The sequence below is a fragment of the Pocillopora damicornis genome, chromosome 9 (genome assembly GCF_964200805.1).
Source record: "Pocillopora damicornis chromosome 9, jaPocDami1.2, whole genome shotgun sequence".
Lineage (NCBI taxonomy): Eukaryota > Metazoa > Cnidaria > Anthozoa > Scleractinia > Pocilloporidae > Pocillopora > Pocillopora damicornis.
Window position 1 is genome coordinate 8,103,856 of NC_142678.1, and position 18,429 is coordinate 8,122,284.

Sequence of the window (18,429 nt, forward strand, 5' to 3'; positions counted from 1 at the left end):
AGAGTAGATTCAACTTCTTCATAGGTTTTTCCTGTCACATATAATTGGTGGTCATCAGCATACAGCGTAAGGTTTGAGTCAGGGATATGAAATGCCATATCATTTTGGAACATGTTCCATTCATTCGTGTGGCCATTTATTTTTACTCTGTTTAGCCTGCTATCAAAAAATGATCTAATCAGTTCAAGTGAACTGCTATTAAAACCGTAGGCATCCAGCTTTTTTAGCGAATTTTTTTACATGCATGGTTCTAGTCATCAGAAGTTAATTTGGATTGGCCCTATATCAGAAAATGTTAGTCTTAGGGTCAGAATTGCGTAATGGGCTTTTCTGGCCTTCTCCAGCCTACCTGCAAACTCTACGGCTACATGGGAAACTGGTGACGATCATGACGACAAACGTACCGAATATAAACAGTATAAACCAATAATAAACCAATCATGGAAAAAGCACCGAATATAATGAAGAAAGCACCAAATATGGTGTTTAAATCGAATATAATGGAAAAAGCATCGAATGTAATGGTGTTTGAACCGAAAATAATAAGCTTTGCACCCCCATTTCATGTAAAAAGCATTGAATATACAGCGGGAGGCACCGAGTGTAATAAAATATATACCATATATAATAGAATTAAGTACTATAAGACAGTTCTGACGTTCCATACAGACAGACAGATATATAAAAAGACAAAAAGACAGATGGAATAATAAAAGTAAATAACCAGTCGTAAACTGTTTGTCTGGTTCCTAGGACCAAACTACTTTGCTGTGTGCATCTGCACCTGCTATGTGAAGCATGCCATTATCAGGCATTATTCTTATAGTTGGAATATTACAAACGCAATCGCATATTGGTTGGTTTGACAGTAAATAATCACTTCGAAGTTCTTTAACGCTTTAAGTCTTAAACTCTAACTTCTCTCCACAACTTTAATATATCATTAACTAAACAGGTAATGAAAATAGACTGATGTATCGGGGAACGACTTAAACCTTGATCTAACACCAAACTCTCCTCTCTAATTTACAAGGAATTGCATAGAAGTTAAAAATCAGATGATTGGAATTTAAGGGTTGGTTTACAGACGTAAACTTAAGGCCTACGGCACATAAATTTCTATCTTCTTTCTATCTCTCCATAGACCATCAGTAAATCGTTTTGTTACTTCAACGGTTTCATCAATACGCTTTTCGCGATGGCCAGTGTGCTTACGATATGTTCGCTGTGTGTTTTCCAGTACGTGTCTGTCGTTTTGCCTATGAACAAGTCTCTCACCAACCTCCATTGCCTCGTCATGGTGCTATGCGCATGAATTATTTCCATATTCCTCGCCACGGGACCCGCGATACGCAATGGGGGCGCTATCAATTCACTTCAAACATTTTCAACTGCGTATATTATCACTCTACAAACAGAGCTGATATTTCCTACAACATTACCATGATGCTTTGCGGTTATTTATTTCCTCGTGTGCAGCGTTGCATGAACACCAATCGCGCATGGCAGTGACGTCATCCATCTCGCCAGGACCGGTCGCAGGTGTTCCCGTTTCTTTGGAAACGAAACTGCGTTTGACAATGTCAATTTTGGTTCTGACATTTCTGGTTTGTCGTACTCCGTTTTTCGTCTTCTTGACAACCAAAGATTTAGACCATCCACCCGATTTTGGGGGCAGTTGTCGTTTTGGGCTATTTACTTGCATAGCGCATGCCATCCTTTTATTTACGCATTCAAACACCCTGAATATCAAGATACATTGAAAGATATAGCAAGAAAGTTCAAAATAGCAATTACAAGTACCTTTTGCTATTGCATGTCCAAAGATGCTAATGAAGAAGAAACAAAGAAAAAAGATAACATGGAAGTCAGGCCATGGAAATCATTAGAGCACTCTACTTCCGGCTATAGTTCCTGAGATATTTTTTTTTGCGCACGATTGTCTTAACGTCTGGTGGCAGAATGTTTGGAAATTTCAACCCCTACTTGTACGGTTGATACTTTCAAGAGAGGAGCGGGGATCTTAAGGGCGGTACAAGCGAGTCTAGCAACTAGAAACACTTTCGTTTATCATAAAAAAAATTTATTAAAGCCAACTTTAAGATTTGTCCTTTGCCGTCGCAAAACGACACGACATGAAATATATTATTTATTTCCACTTTGCATGAAACCTTACATATTAAACATTTCAATCATTTTTTGAACGATCACAAAATGATAAACAGTTGAAAGATTCCAGATCTGTTTTCTTAATAAAATTGAACAAGTTCATTGGTCCTTGTTTCTTTTCGATATGCAGCAGAGGCTCCGTAGCCATCGAGAGAAGCGACCGGTTTTGCGAATCTGTTAAAGGCAAGTAAAAGAGAACATGTTAGGGAACATCTGAAGGAAACAATTAGTAGTAAAACATGGGAGGAACTATCCTATGAGCTAGAATGTTATTTTAATTATAAGAGAAAATTCCACCGAGTGGTTAATCGCACGAAATATTTACAGATCTGGAACAACCATAATTGGGTCTAAAATGTAAATGGTAGTATCCAGGCCATCCAACAAGGCCCTCGGATATATCAAACAACCGTGACCACAGGTCGGTGAAATTCAGCGATTTCGAGATCAGAACAGGTTTTCAACAACAAACCCCTTTGGAAATTTTCGCTCAAAGTCTTTGATGTTTAAAGGTATGGTCCACTAACTTTAAAGCTCACGTACTGATCACAAAAACTGAACGTTTGAACCTGGGAGCTAGTTTTTTATTGCATATTTGACCTTTCCCAGAGATAAAAAAAAAAAAGAAAACCTATCTAAGAAGTTTTAAAAGACCAAAACCATACAGAATTAGTGATATTAACCTAAAGGCAGCGCATAAGCATGAGCAAACACCTACCTTCTTTCCCGGTTTTGTTTGAACTTTGCTGTGAAGAAATGACAAATCTTCAACATATTTACTTTCAGTTTCCACGCAACCATCATCAGCAGATGGCGGACTGAACTGGTTCGAGGCAGACTCATTGATTGTTGAACTTTTTTCGACAGAGTGACTGTGTTCCACCGGAATGTTGACTTTTATGACGGTTACTTGTGATGTAACTGATGTTTCATCATTTTGTGAGTTTTCTTGGGAGCTTTTCCTTGACAGTTCTGTAGAATTTTCTGCCGAGTTTCTTTCCAAACTGTCGTTCAACGTGGTTTGCTCGGAGCTCTCATTAGAGCCTGGTGCGAACTGTTAAAGAAAGAAGAAAAATAGTCATTCAGGTGTCACCTTTTACAACAAAATTCAGCTAATATTTTTAACCATTTAAAACGAATACCAACAACTTAACAGTTAGTCAGTACAGGCGGAAAATTCTCTTTGTGACCGTTTTGTTAAGTTTCGACCAATCTTCCTTCAATGAGTTATCTTAGAAATGTGAACACGAGGAGCATCAGTTGGTCATCTTTGTTTTATTAGCAGGAGTCTACTGTCGCGCAAGCGATGGTCGTGAACGGGAAATAATACGATTTTTGATCGGACTACTTACCTTTTCTTGAGAGAAACAGCCACCATATGTGTCTGCAGCTCGCTCTTTTCTGCTTTCCTCGACACAGGATCTTATACCACAATGAGGAAGAACTTTATCAATTTCCTCTTCCAGCTTCCAGAAGGGAAATATAACCATTTTACCAAGTTCATACTGGAATTTAATCGTTAGATTATCAACGTCAATGTCAGCATCATTGACGTCGTCACGGAGACGCGCAATTTCCAAAAGAGATCTGTCTTTCTCCTCTCGCAGAGTTGCCACCAACTCAGCATCAACTTTAACCTTTGAAATGTCGCTTCTCTTTCTTTCGATAGTCTCCAACAATTTTCTTTTCTCCTCGTCGAGCTGCTTGGAAAATCTTTCACATGTTTCATCGACGGACCGGCATTCATTGTAGAGTTTAGCAGTGCTTTCCTTCACTGTTTTCAATTCTTTCTGTATTTCTGAAATACGCTGCATAAGTAAACTGTTTCGCTTCTTTTGCTCTTCCATCTCCTCGGCCAGGAACTCATTATCTTGACGTGCATTGTTGTATTTGGTGACAATGACGCTTTTTCCCTGTTTTGAACAAAAATGCAAAGTTCTACAAGCTTGAATTGTTAAGACAAAACTTCTTCATTAAAATGTCTAGAAAACTAATGGGATACTTTACCTTGGCCTTGTATTCATATGAGCCTATATCATATCTTATGTAGACTAGTTTCGTACCTAGAACTCACAGTTAATACAATGAGATATTCTTTCAACCATTGAGTCGATTATGCTGTGGGTTGATCCATCGATCTTGTACACTTCGGAATAGAGGATGCGGAGAGCGTGTTTGTTAGCTGCTGAAACGAGCGCACTCGAAATTCAGCCCTACTTTTATAACATTTTCTTTCCAAAACCTTGAAAACTTGTGCGCTAATTTTTCGTTTAGAAGGATTCGGATCACGATGTCAAACTGACGAACTGATCGTGAGAATCACTATGGAGCTTTAAAACGAAAATAACTTTGACTTACGGCGTTTGGAAGCAGCTGTTGTGGATGAGGTGTATAGGGCATCTGCCCGTGGATTGGGCCCATGTAAGACGCATGTGCGAATGTATTATTCATCGCTTGTGTCGGATTATCCCAAGCGTAGTATTGGATTTGAGGCTGAGGGACCAGCAGATTTCTGTTTGGGGTTTGTTGGAAATTTTGTTGAAGAATGAAACCCGATGGCAGCTTTCCACCGCCATACGAGAGATATGAATCTGTGGAGTTTTCTTGCAGGAACTTTGAAGGCTCGCTGGTATTTAATGAGCTACACCACATGTCTGAGTGAAATACAGGGGATAGAAATATAAATAATAATCATGTCTCTCCAAATCAGCCTTTTATCGCTAAATTAACAAACTTTCGGTTTAAAATCCAGGAGATGAGGTAAGTTTTAATCGCCATTGGGATTTGCTTGTTTCTTAAGCGACATATTTAACTATGAATCAATTACAAAAAGACTTCACCAGAAAAGTTTTTCCTTAGGCATTAGAGCGAACATTACGGGTAATGTCATAATCAGAGCATGAAATTTTGCTTACTGATATAATGCAATTCTCTAAACAATAGTTCACCACCCTTTTTTTGCACTAAATTGGAGTAATCTTTTTGTTTCAGTTGGGCGCAGGAGGCTTCATCGTTCGCCGGAAATAGCATTTTAATTAAATCACCGAGGACTGCCCCTGTTTCACCAATCGAACAAGTTGTCAACTTTCTAATTTGTTTGTAGAATTTTTCATTATGGAAAGGAAATTGTTCTAATGGAGTGTAAATTGCTTTCGCTTTTCCAACTATCTCAGAACGATGATCGGGACTGGTCTTGCTTATCCGCAAACAACAACAGAAAACGCAGCGAAAAGTTTCTACTTACTTGATCTGTTTAGACTTCGCTCTGTGCGCTTAATCTGAAATTTCGCCGTAAACAAAGTTGTTGTTTCTTTTCACAAACTTTCAAATTCAGAACAGTAATACTGTATCTTTCTTGGCCCTGGACCGAATTTGAAAATAAGAAGTGTTTTTAAAGCTTAATTCGCTTCACTCACTGATCACCTTGCGGTACGGAATCCAGATAAGATCATCTGTTTACTTGCTGATTTGCTGATATTTTCCATCGTCATGGCAGTGCACGTTTATTTCGTCACAGCGCGTGCACCTAAAGCGGTTAGATTGAAGCACGCGCTGGTTGAACTTGGGGTATCTTCAATGATACTGATGTTTATACGCTCCGGTACTCTCGGAGAAAATCTCACACGAAAACAGGTCTACGATCAGAGGGAAGAAAAAAGAACGGTAGGTACAACTTGTATAACAAAGAAACATTGTGACTGTTTTCTAGCCACTGTCAAAGTTATTGAAACCAAGTCTTGAAATGGATGAATTATCTTTAGGTCATCTTTTCAAGTGAGTGATTCATTCCCTTCAAATGCACTGTTCTCTTCACAGTCAAAAACATCCCACAACAGATTTTTAAGACTGTTATCTCCTGTTTTCACCGCAAGCCTCATGATGAGTGGTCTAAAAACCATAATTTACTCGGCTACCTTCCTCTTGGTGAATGATAAGCAAATTTTAGATAAGCCGATTAAATGTAATGAAACTTAAATTGTTCCGTGTGTGAAGGTGTCTATTCCAAGCTTAGATATGTACCTTTAAATGATTCCAAAAATCATGATCTTTAAAATGATAGTACACCTACTGTTTGAAAGTTTATCCCGCGTATTGTTTGACCTAACCCTTTTAAACCCAAGAAATGCTTGCAGATTTCCTTACTGACGAGTCAGCTCAAACGTTTTGTTCACAGACGCTTTTAATCTACAAATTTCAACAACATTTCTATCAACTTTTAACAACACAGCGACTAATTGAGAGCGATTTTTAACAGCTTTTTCGCATTGATTCATGATACGAAAAGCAGGGACGTACTTTAACATCTGCTTTCCCATCTAATACAATGGAAGACCAATACCAAATGAAAGTTCACTATCGCGCAGAAACATGATTTTTAAGGCTAAGCAAAAGTTATTCGGTACTAAATCAAATACAACTACTTTGAGTGCTTTTCCTTTGACTGTCTTTAAACTAACGCTGTAGAAATTTCATCTGCCAATTGGGACTAAGGCTAGCTTTAGGAGTTGAATTCGATTTTAGCTTTGCACTGTAACGGGCTGTTTCGCCTTCGTTCTGCTAACGACTAGTTCGCTGACGTCTCAGGTCGTTTCGCTAACTTAGCGAACGTCCCCTAGGTTGTTTCGCTAACTTAATAAAAAACGTTCGGTGATTCCAGAATTTGAGCTTGATCGACTTCTAATCGACCGAAGAAACCGAGGGGAGTTAGCTTGTCTCAGTACAAACTGAAAGTCGGTTCGATACGAGTCGAATCAAGGCAAACATAAGTCGATTCAATACACCGATAAAGTGTTCTTGAGAGGACCTTAACAGGTCGACCCCAGTCCATTTTGGCTGATCTTACTCGTATGTTTGCGATACAACAGTTCATTTGTCGCTGGTTAGAAGAAAGTAAAACTAGACAGACGAGAGAAACTTCCTGAAACGTTAGCGAAACGACCTATGCCACGTTAGCAAAATAAACTGTGTGGTTGGCGAAACGACCTAAGACGTTAGCCTACTGGTCGCTAGCGAAACGACTCGTAGGCAAAACGACCACAATTCCTTTTTGATATGATGGTAGAGAAGACGATAGCTAAAACAAAAACCAATTAGATGCAATCCTTTTCACCCTTAAAGTAATGAAATAAAACCTCATGCGAGTCGAGGGCATGAACAGAGCTGCAGCTAGCTTCTAAATAATCATAGTTTTTCCTTCTATTATCTCGCCCAGTATTTTCTCCTCCCAATCTTGTTTCTTCTTATGTTTGTCAAAGTCCAACATTTTCTTATTTCTCAGAGCGGCCGGTAGTTGCTTTTTCTTCAAGCTGTTGATCATCACAAGAATTAGTGACGAGTCTCCCGAGTCTATCCCCCTCTGGACAGCCATGTGCAGCTCCTCCCGGCAGAAATTACTGGCGAGGTAATTCTGGGATAAAACGATCAAAACCTGACGGCTGCCATACACATTGTCCGCCATGTTTTGGACGATTGGCCTCCCAAGCTCAAAATCCCGGCTGTGAATGCTGTAAGCTATGGAGTGCTTCTCAAAAATTGAAATGAGGTTCTCATTGACCCAGGCCAAATCTTTTGAGCTGAAGCTGATAAACAGTCGATTTATGAGGTCTCCTTCTTTGATGCCTTCTACTAAGAATTTGAAAAATAGATATCCAATCGGTATTTATTTGATACAACATCCAGAAACATGTGTTAAGGGTGAGTGATGTATGTGCAGTGAAACCTGAAGAGGCCATTTCTGAAATGCCCTAAGCCTCTGTCTTAAATCAAGGCCAAGGTCGAATCATCTGACATTGAAATTAATTTACTTATGATTAACTACACAAAAACTCATTTTTACAGGAGACTCATAACATATTTTTAGAGGGTCTTGTTGTGGCTAAGTGATAAACGTAACGGGAAAAAATTAATCGTAAGACGTAAAGTTGTCAACATTTTAACCGTTAGCCGTAAAAGCCATCACTCCATTGACACCTTTTTATTCAGAGCAATCTCGATAGTGTCGTCTTGAAACAGGTTAAGTAAATTTCATGAATAGAAAGGATCGCAGGGACATCAGTAGTTAGAGTACGATAGCACATTGACCAGAAAGCAGGCTTTCGAATGAAGCCGTGGTCCACAGAAATACACTTCAATTGCTAAGATAAACGGCGTTTTAAACGTGAAAAAAGGTAACCTTCATCTCTAGACAGATAAAAATGAATCTAAAAATCTTCACTGTTATTGTTACTGTCAAGGTTGTTGTTGATTTTAACTTACGTCTTTGTATCTTATAAGAAGATGTCCTTTTTTTCTTGAAACCAAACCGCAGGACTGACATGAAAATGACGGCTACACTAACTGCTGATAGAATGATGATTGGCAGCAGCCATTTTTGTCGACCTCCTTTGGTTAAGAGAGTAAAAAAATTCAAATTGAAGTGCATGAATTCGTAGTCACCTCAATAATGTTGAGCTTGTAAAGGCCCTGTTAAACCCTGGTTGATACTTACCCTCGTGAGAAGGAGAAGCTAAAATTATGTTTGACTGAGTTGCGGTATCTGAAAAAGAAAGCCAGAAAAAGGCTTATCATCTTTACCTAGACATGTACAGTTGTAATAAAGATACTCAGTTATCCGATCTACGCAGTCGCCTCCAAATTTAATGTATGCAATGTTTATTGAAAATACTACTTCGGCCATTTTTAGATTCCACAGAATAACCAGCCCTTACAAAAGGCGTCTGTAAGGGTGCTAAAAACTCAACCGGGCATGGAGGCCGCAATTTTGAAAAAAACTTTAGCAACCTGGCTAAAAAACTTTAGCAACCTGGCCTCCAGCCCGATAACAAAGCATGGCTCTCAAACAGCTGTGCATTGATTGACGCAAAAGAGTCAGTCTTTGAGTTAGAAATGATTCTTTTGCTTATTTTTTCACTCAGCTCCCAAAAGTTTGAACCTGACATCGCTAAGAGATGGATGAAGATGGAAGACACTCAGTAAGTCACTGATTAATTGCTAGATTGCTCCGCAAGATTCAAAAAGGCGGTGTATGTTGTTCTTTCCTTTTTTTTCGGTAATTCCTTTGATAAAATTAAGAAATTGTCATAGTGTTTTATTCGGAACAACATGACTAGTTTTTCACTCGCTTCTATCGTACGAATTTTACCTTAGTGCGTCTATCCAAAACTACCTAACGCAGTTTTGCTTTTTCACTATTATGAATGCCTTACCCTCTGCAACCCTTCTGAGAGACTGACGGTTTTTTTTAAATCAAATGTCCACATTAAATTACTCATAACCCAAAAGTAAGGTATTAACAAACTGGTTACAAACACTGGTGTGGAAGTTCCCTACCCCTCCCTTGTGGAAAATTCTGTCGACACCATTGATCGTGAGGATTATGCAACAAGTTTATGTTCAGTCGAAAGTTTTCAAGCCCGCGTTTAACCCCTATTTGAAATTTCCAATTCAACTTAACGGAGATCAATGGATTATTACCTATTGTAGGAAAATCAGCAGATACTTTCAAGTCAATTACAGCTGTCTTGATGTCTTCATCGCATTCCCAATGACAAGTGTATCTCCCTTCATCGTCCTTCGTGACGTTGAAAATAAAAAGGACGTACTCATTCTTGCACCTAGTATGCGTTTCTCTTTCTTCTGAACTGTACTTTTTGGCATTTTCCAAATACGCCGTGTTATTTCCTTTGAGCCATAGTACCTCATGAGGACAATTGCCATCAAAACCAGACCGACATGTCAGGTTGATATTAGAAAAAGCGCTGACAAGAATCTTATCGGAAGATACGATTGGACCTTGTGCCGAGGGACCTGTTACAAAAGAAAACCAGTTCTATAAATGAGTAGTCATATCGTCAAGACTCAGACAGAGATTTTCCCGCACATTCTAAGAGTAATGTAGGCAGACATACCAACAGACAGAGAGTCACATAATGATAATGACATATAGGCAGTCAGTCAGAGATATAGACAGACACAAACACACGCATACCGTGATGCAGACAATAAGACAGAGATACACATAAACAAATTGTTAGACAGTGATACAGACAAATGAATAAGGGAATTATGTTTCTAAAGAAACTGAGGTGCTGCGTTGGTGGGGGTAATACAAAACAATTTGGTCTTATCACTGAGTTGATGATAGAAATTGGCCAACTTTAAGAATTTCTCAAGCTAAAGTTTCGAGTGTTAACCCTTCGTCAGAGTGAACAAAAGACGAAGACCTAATACTCGAAACGTCAGCCCTACGAACTCTTTACGGTGGAAAATTTACTTTATCAACTCAGTTGATAAAAATGAATTATCATATAGACAAACAGTCAGATAGGCTGTCAGTCAGTGATACAGACAGAAACATAAACATGCAGACCGTAATGCAGACATGCAATATGATAATAATGATAATGATATATACAGAGAGACCTCAACTCGCTGAGGCGGTTTTCAGTGAGGCCCACCTCAAACCACAATCAGACAGAGATACGTGTACAAAAACAGTTAGACAGTGATACAGACGGACAGATATATAGAAAGACAGACAGACAAAATAAAATGAAAATATATAACCAGTGGTAAGAAATGGACAATCTATTCTAGGGCCGGCCCTCTTAGAGGGACGTTAAACAAAGAACTAGACATGGATGATGCTTTCTTCCACGTTGCCGTGATCCAGTTTTTGAATCATTTCCCCCTTCCCCGCTAATGTGCGTAGGTGTCGAACAGTAGAGCAATCTTTTGTTTCTTTTTAAAATTATGGTTTCGTTCTGATGCCCTTGGCACGGAGTACGCATAACAAACTGAAAAATGTAGGCGCCATGATTTTTCTGATCGTTTTTTTCTTACACAATAAAAGCATCTCTATCGCGTAAGCCGCCCAACTCGACCATCCAGGGATACTGTTGGTGGCATTGCACTTGTAAAGCCCTTCTTGATCTTCTTGGCCACTCGGAAAGTAGAGTGTGCTCCGGAGATTATTTCCCTCTTTCTCCACTGAGTGATAAATACCGTCCGTGCCGTTAGTAATCAGTTTCTCTTCTTTGAACCAATGCACAATAGTGGGAAGAGGCCAACCGGAGAAAACGCATTCTATACTGGTTTCTTTGCCTTGGACAATATCATTTGGCGAACTTGAACCATCGTCAATTTTAAGGGCATCTGAAAGAAAGCAGTAGTCATTTTCCAGAGCTCATATGAATTTGAATTGATTGTTTGAAGACGGAACTGAGATACTGGTCAATTGCGTGGTGTGATCGTCTGATTAAGTGACTAACTTCTCCGCAAACTGAACGGAAGTCATGATCAATCCAGGTTACCGATCAAAGTCACTCATATTTCAGGACCAACTTAACCCGGCCGATGAGACTATATCACATACCAAGTTGGTATGTTGTGAATGGCTCGATGTGCCACAATCTACACTTCTTTTTTGTCTCAAAAAGAGTAACAAATTTTGTCACAAGTGATTTAAACAAGAACTAGGCGGGAAAGATCGAACAAACTTTCCTAGAACTCCCCCTCCCCCACCCCCTGCCTCTTTCTCGTTTCCCTTATCCAGGGCCCAAGTTGTGTTTCCCTCCTAATACGGGAAAGACTGACAGATTTGATCAATCAAAGACTTACGTGTGAAAAGTATCGCGGTACATACACATGAATAGTTTTTATTATTTATCGAACTCCAGTGATAGAGATACAACTCTGAGGAATTGGTGCGGTTTGCCAAACGCTTCCACGTCATGCCTAGTTCCAGTCTTTCTGTGATTGAGCAGTTGAGGATAACATTGGAGTCTGGATCTACCGTCATCGGTTCCGTAGATTCGCATCCTCCAGAACAGGAGGACTTAATTTCGCATTTCATGTCAGCTGCGGATGACCCATCTGCTAGAAGAAAACTCGTATAATCAGGTCTACTGGGTCGGTTGGGAAAAAATATAGCAAATTCGACGTTATCTTAATCAGTAACTCACTGCGATCAGAGGTAAAACAACAATTCTGGCGTACAATTCATCTATGGTCTACAAAGAGCGATTTGAATATCTCATTATAATATCTCGGAATGAAACACACTTCATCGAGAGGAACACAAATGCAACCATAATTACGATGATACTAATGATTGACAGTATCAATTTTCATTCATGTCCTAAATGATCCTACTTGTTTTGAACTATTGTCCACGCAGGAATAGACGAATTAGGAACCAATTGTGTATTTGGTACTACAATGTTCATGTTTCCAAACTGATGTCGTGTCAAGATTTTTCGTTCAGATTATATCAGAGTGAATCGTTACCTATTTATAATCTGCTACGTTTCTGTAAAATTGGAACCGCTCATCAGACAGGTTTTTTTTTAAGCAGGTTTTTGTTAGACTCTGTTAAATCGATTAGTTGATCCGCTTTCTATTTTAAACGAGGTACCTGCGAGTTTTATATTAATGATCTTTTCCCCCAGGGTCTCATATAAAAAAAAAAAAAAACAGGAAAAAAACACGAAGTTCTGTTCTTGTCCGTCACTGACAATGTTGATCTAAACTGTCTCCGACACAGATTTTTTCGCTTATCTCTTTAATCAATATGTCTTGACGGAACTTGTTTTCCTTGGGTGTTTAGTGTAAACATTATACTTTGTTATAAAAAAGAAAAATTAATTATCAGCAAAAGAAACAACATGTTAGCGACCGTCATATGAAACGTATTTTTGTGCACATTTGCACTGGGATAATAAACTTTAGTGGTACATGTTTTAATCAATGAAAAATCTTTAGCTGAGACCAGCTAAGCTGTATAAAAAAAGGACCTGAATCGGAAAAAGATTCGGTAAGTCAACCATGGTTATATTTTCGATTAATAGCAGAAATGTTAATTGCATAATCATTTTTTGGAGCCGCTTATGTTTAAAGTCGCATGTGCGTCATTTCGCTTTCAGTGAGTTTACACTCTCCATAAAATTAAGCCTCTTGTATTCGTTTTGTCGTTGATAAGCCCAGCTAGAGTTGCAATAAGCTATATTCTAACACCATTCCGCTTCTAGCTTGAATTATCAATATTTTTGGTTTTGAACACGAACCGAAACTAGGGCAATATAAGGGCTTTTAAAAATGTTTTGTTACAACCTGAAAATCTGCCAAATTAAAGTTTCTTTTCTTAGTAAGTGAATAAGAAATAGCGGGTGCAAAAACTGAAAGATTTTCTTTTAAAAATCAAGCGCGAAAAGAAAAAATAAAAGAAAATGAGGTGACGAAACTCGTCCTAAAACTACGTCAATTCTGAAGTTGAAGATTGACATCACTTGTCACAGCTAGTATTTCACATGCAAAACAAATCCTTTGAGAACCTTTGTTGGGGCGTGAATATTGAAAATAAAAGGAATAAATGCATCTGTAGCCGAAAAAATCGGCGTAGGTTTTTAGCTTGCCGAGCTTGTTGTGTGAAAAGAGACCAAAAATTCAGACGGACCAAAAAGGGAATTGTTGATATCCTAAATTCATGCACTGGTGAAATTTTTTGAGAGGATTGAAAGTTAAAATTTCACTCCTTTAAATTTACAAAAGTTATCCTCATTGAAAGGTAGATGGAAAGAAAGGCCACGGGTAACAAAAACCTGTTGTGTTTGGCTCTCTATACTTTGATATCATGCGGGCTTAATGCGTAGGAACCAAATGGGAATTCGTGACTTGTGTAGCGCCGAGAGCCCTGTTTGAAATTCGTGCGAGATAGTAATTTTAGCTACATGCCTCTTTTTCATTATAAACCTTCGCTTTGCAAGTTTATCACTAAAACTATTAAATGTTGTGTAAGAGTTGTAGCACGCTCTTTTGGGTTTTTTTTGCGCTAAATCACCTTCTACCAAAACATAAATAGAAGTAGTTTTAAACGACAGTGATTTGATAGAGATTCTGTACGCTCACTTCTCTAGCCACCTTATTCTAAATCATTGACTGGAAGAAGAAATCTCCGACTTCGAGAACTTTGAAAAAATAACGCGACTTCGATACCGAAATGAAATGCATCATAGACAGGATTTAGAGACCCTGAGACCCTTTTCAAAGGCTAACGAGATTTAGAAGTCGAATTGAAAGTCTACGAAACAAAAATTTCTCAAGCTATCTTTGATCTTTTCCATCTTAGACAACTGGAAAACAGCTTGTCATGCAATGGTTACGGTATAAGGGTTAACTCATGAAAAGAAAAACAAAAGAAAAACAAAAAAAAAAACATTTGACTTTACCTTGCATTATGAGAAGAAACAAAGAACATGTCAAAAAGTATTTCATCACAAGAGTTCTGAAGTTTTTCGACCGTTGCTGATAATCCATCATAAGATCACCACCGAAGTAAATGGCCTGAGGCGCACTATTATTCCGTGTGGTTTATTCGTCAACAGTATCCTCTTGAAATTTACGTTTTATGGTATGCCCACGCTGTTCATATCTTGAGGAATATTAGCCCTACCTCATTAAGTTCCTTGTTGCTAACAAAAAGCAATTGATGCTTTTTATTTTTTACGGATAAACTCCTTTAACTCAACAGTGAACTAAAAAAGGTGTGGTAATTTATTTATTAATGAAATTGGATCAAACTATTCTGGAAAATGTTACGTTCACTTTTGAGAAACCATCGCGTCAATATGCCAACCACTTAAACTAAATGTTTTATCAGTATCGCCTTGGTCAAATGATTTATCCTAAAATCAAGACGATGTCCAACCAAAATGCATGCGGAAGATTTAGTCATGTCTGTATTTAATCATAGAGTTTGTCTGTTCCTTGAATTTTCCATTTTTACTTATTTTGTAATCAACTGTATTTTTTCAGCTTCAAAAAATACGGGTATTGAAGACTTCTTTAATGACGGGTTGACAGGTGTTTCTTTCTTTTGAGGTTTCCGACATTTATGTTGGACAAACCGTATTTTGAAAAGCCAATTTCTCTGTCATTGGTTTCAATTTTCTTTTGAAGAATTGCCATTTCTTTGGAAGAAAATAGAAGAAAGTGGAAAACTGAGCAATAAGTCGAGCAACATTTATTAGAAAATTCAGTTTTCTCCACAAGTTTTTGCAGCCCATCTTTCCTTTTTGTGCGATATGTATGTACATCTGTTCCCCAACACTAAAATTTTAAATTCATTGCTGGTAAAAGTAGTACTAAACAGCATGACAGCTTTATCTTACGATGACTGACAACACTTTGAGAAGCTGGTTTATATGTCTCTCTCTAATGGTGAAAACGTTCAATTTGTTTTAAGAGAGAATTATATTTACCCTCTGTGGGTATCTATTGATGATGAAGTAGGTGGCAAAGAGCCTTAAGTAGCCAGACAACAAGAGTAGGAACAGGATTCAATGTCAGACGTCTCTTAATTTTCAGATGTCCACAGTTAATTTATTCATGTTGAATAAACAAATTAATCAATTCTGTTTCATCGTGCCCGCTGCGAAATGTAGAATGACCCCGCTGACACCAACCTAGAGCGAAGGGTAACAGTAAATTGTTGGGGAAACATGAAAGTTTGGGCCTGCCTGAGTATAGATTTATCAAGAAAATGGCTCGACGTTGGAACTACTAGTTCGAGAATGCTTTTCAGTTTCTTTTTGATTGTTTTTCATGGGGAATCTTTTTTTATGCACCCACTAAAAAATTTACTTAGAGGCACTAATACAAATACGGTTGAAAAATCGACATGCAATTTACTAATGAGGTCTCTTAAGTAAAATATATAATTTCCGCTTAGCGGGTACCAGATAATCTTAAGTCATAACACTCCTGCCGATCGCATGATGGCCTTCTTTTGAAACACAACAAATACTAAGTACTATTTTAAAATTTTATGCAGAATGGGACACCGAAAGGTGAAAAACATATGATTTTAAAGTGATCTGTTGCAAGACATGATTGAAGCAGGTGGGAAATGGAAATATTTCGTGACCACGATGAACAAATTTGCTTCTCTTAGCTTCCCTTAACTTAGTGATAACCAGAAAAATTTAGTTAATTAAAGAGCCGCATGGTGAATTGCCAATTAACTTTTGGTTGTCATTTTGTCAAAGTGAAAACAATTCGTAGTTTTTTTCGTATTTTTTTTTTCGGGTTGAAGGCGAATCACGTAGAAAAATAAAGGCAGCGATCAATACATACATTATAATTCGTACTTCTTGGATTAGCGTTTGAATATGACACAGTAATAGTGACATGTACTAAAAGATGCACTAAATCAAACAGACTTGCCTTTTAAAAAGTTCCTGGGAAGGATTTTAGTGACCAAAGGGGAAAACTTAAATTTATGCATAATGTCGTCTTGTTTAACTTTCAGAACGTAACATGGCAACAAATTGCTACCATAGCAGGGTGAAAAGCAAACCGTGACCACACCACGAGAAGCATGGATAACCCAAGCCTAGCAGCGAGTTGGAATTGAAAACTCCCGGCCGACCGAGCCTGCTACCATTAGACCAGTTTTCTTTTCCTTTTGAGTTGTTTACTGCCACCAAAATTCAAACTCATGAAAATATTATTCAATGCCCCATACAATAAACAATTTCCCATAGCCCGCTTTAGCGGTTAAAGGTTAAAGTACACGAGAAAAGCCGTAGCATCTTACCTTTTTTAAACATGAGAAACAACATGATGAAAATCTGAAACTCGACATAGCTGGAGAAAAACATTGCACTGTTTCACGAATCTATGCCAGCTGCTGAGAAAGAAGATTTCCTCTCACTTAAACACGTTCCTTTTTCAGTGCTTACTTCCAAACGATTCTTTAGAGTGATTTAAAAGAGGTTTTACATAAAAAAATTTACACAATAGCTGCATGGACAAAGTTACCGTGAGGGTGCATTCGGAGGCGTTTGGATCACATTCAAAACTCACGTTACACTGTCATATGTAAAATAGCAAAACAAGGTGATGAAGCGGAGTCGGAAATGCACCAGAAAAATTAATCAACTTCACGCATTAAAAATTAATTATATTATTGGCCTTTGTATAAGTGGGCGGTTGGATCAAGGCCTAAGTAAATAAATTCATAATGCGTATATCTTACGATCGACATAAGTTTTCGTTAGGTTGTATCACATGCAAAACAACGAATTGCAATCGTCGATAGAGACGTTAATTTTTTAGAGAATCTCTTTTTTTAACCACAGTGTAAGTAAGGTATTGTGTGGTCATGGTTTGCTTTTCACCCCGCTATGGTAGCAATTTGTTGCCATGTTACGTTCTGAAAGTTAAACAAGACGACATTATGCATAAATCTGGAAACTAAGAATTATTGTCATTATCAAAATAACCAGTGGTTGGAAAGAATGCTTCCCAACTTTGGAAGCAGGCATCGGGTAAAACAAGGTTTCATCATTTTTTATTGTGTGCATACAAGCAAGCAAGCGCCTGAAGTTGCCAAAATCGACAGTAATTGGTGTCAATTTGTTTCAACACCATATTTTGTTGCATTTGAAAAGTGGTCTTTTCTATTTGACTGTACATAAATTGACAAAAGCTGGTAGAAAATTTTTTAACTTTTAATATACAGTCATAGTCAATTTTCGTCAATCATCTCATCCCTTAACAGCTAGGCTCCGCTGTAAAAGCTAATAATTTGGGTCTTTTTTGGGTCCCTCACCCATTAACTATTGCCGCGCTAAAAACTAGGTTCAAAAAAATTCATTGCTTTAAAAAAAAACGTACGAAAACACGCACTATTTCCTAAATGTTATCATGTGACTGCTGCAAGGAAAGGTCTAGAATAACACAGTCCTTAACATTTCAGTTAACGACTGGTTTTATACAGGTTCTTGTTGACGCAGTTCTCTTAGGACTGGCGTAACCCATCGTCAAGAACTCTAAAGCTGAAATATTTCCACCAACAGGAGTTGATCAGTAACGAAACTCGATCCTAAATAACTATGGTGACTGAAATTCCTACATAAACTTATCCACAAGCAAGGAACACCAACTGATGTGTTCCTAAAACTAAATGTTACATCGGAAATCAGCCTTCATGCAGCGGATATCCAACGTGCAGAAACGAGTCGCTTCGGTCACGAATGACGATAAATTGATGCCATTTCGTGCTTAACCCAAAGGATCATTTTGCCTCCGGAAAGGCGTGGATTGAATCCACGCCGTTTAGGAGACAAATAAAGTCTGAACTTGGGCCAACTCAAATAATTTAAAATCGACAAAACTGATTCAAAGGCCGAAATTAATTCCGACTAAACGTAATATAATGGGAGAAATAATTGAAGTGTGTATCGTCGGTTCGCCTTTTGT

General features: G+C 38.1%; 2 protein-coding genes and 1 pseudogene across 9 annotated transcripts; 1 reads left to right on the forward strand and 2 right to left on the reverse strand.

The window, feature by feature from the left end:
• The first annotated feature begins 440 nt into the window (after window positions 1–440).
• Window positions 441–2,043, forward strand: LOC149039937 (rhodopsin, GQ-coupled-like; annotated as a pseudogene).
• Window positions 2,044–2,066: 23 nt separating this feature from the next.
• Window positions 2,067–4,821, reverse strand: LOC149039938 (uncharacterized). The gene is made up of 4 exons (XM_089183214.1): window positions 4,528–4,821; window positions 3,522–4,082; window positions 2,888–3,223; window positions 2,067–2,343 (listed from the first exon to the last, which is right to left on the reverse strand). The coding sequence occupies exons 1-4, from the start codon at window positions 4,819–4,821 to the stop codon at window positions 2,269–2,271; spliced, it is 1,266 nt and encodes a 421-aa protein (XP_089039340.1). The 3' UTR covers window positions 2,067–2,268.
• Window positions 4,822–6,331: 1,510 nt separating this feature from the next.
• On the reverse strand, window positions 6,332–17,104 carry LOC113669612 (uncharacterized). Of its 8 annotated transcripts, none has more exons than XM_089182730.1 (8): window positions 16,987–17,104; window positions 16,763–16,855; window positions 11,788–12,042; window positions 11,011–11,322; window positions 9,643–9,975; window positions 8,657–8,704; window positions 8,425–8,550; window positions 6,332–7,794 (listed from the first exon to the last, which is right to left on the reverse strand). In XM_089182730.1, the coding sequence occupies exons 2-8, from the start codon at window positions 16,824–16,826 to the stop codon at window positions 7,343–7,345; spliced, it is 1,590 nt and encodes a 529-aa protein (XP_089038856.1). In that variant the 5' UTR covers window positions 16,827–16,855; window positions 16,987–17,104; the 3' UTR covers window positions 6,332–7,342. The 8 variants fall into 8 exon arrangements, with proteins under 8 accessions (XP_089038856.1, XP_089038860.1, XP_089038859.1 ...); XM_089182734.1 differs by having other exon boundaries at window positions 16,763–16,852; window positions 16,987–17,056; XM_089182733.1 differs by having other exon boundaries at window positions 11,788–12,045; window positions 16,987–17,053.
• Between the last annotated feature and the right edge of the window lie 1,325 nt (window positions 17,105–18,429).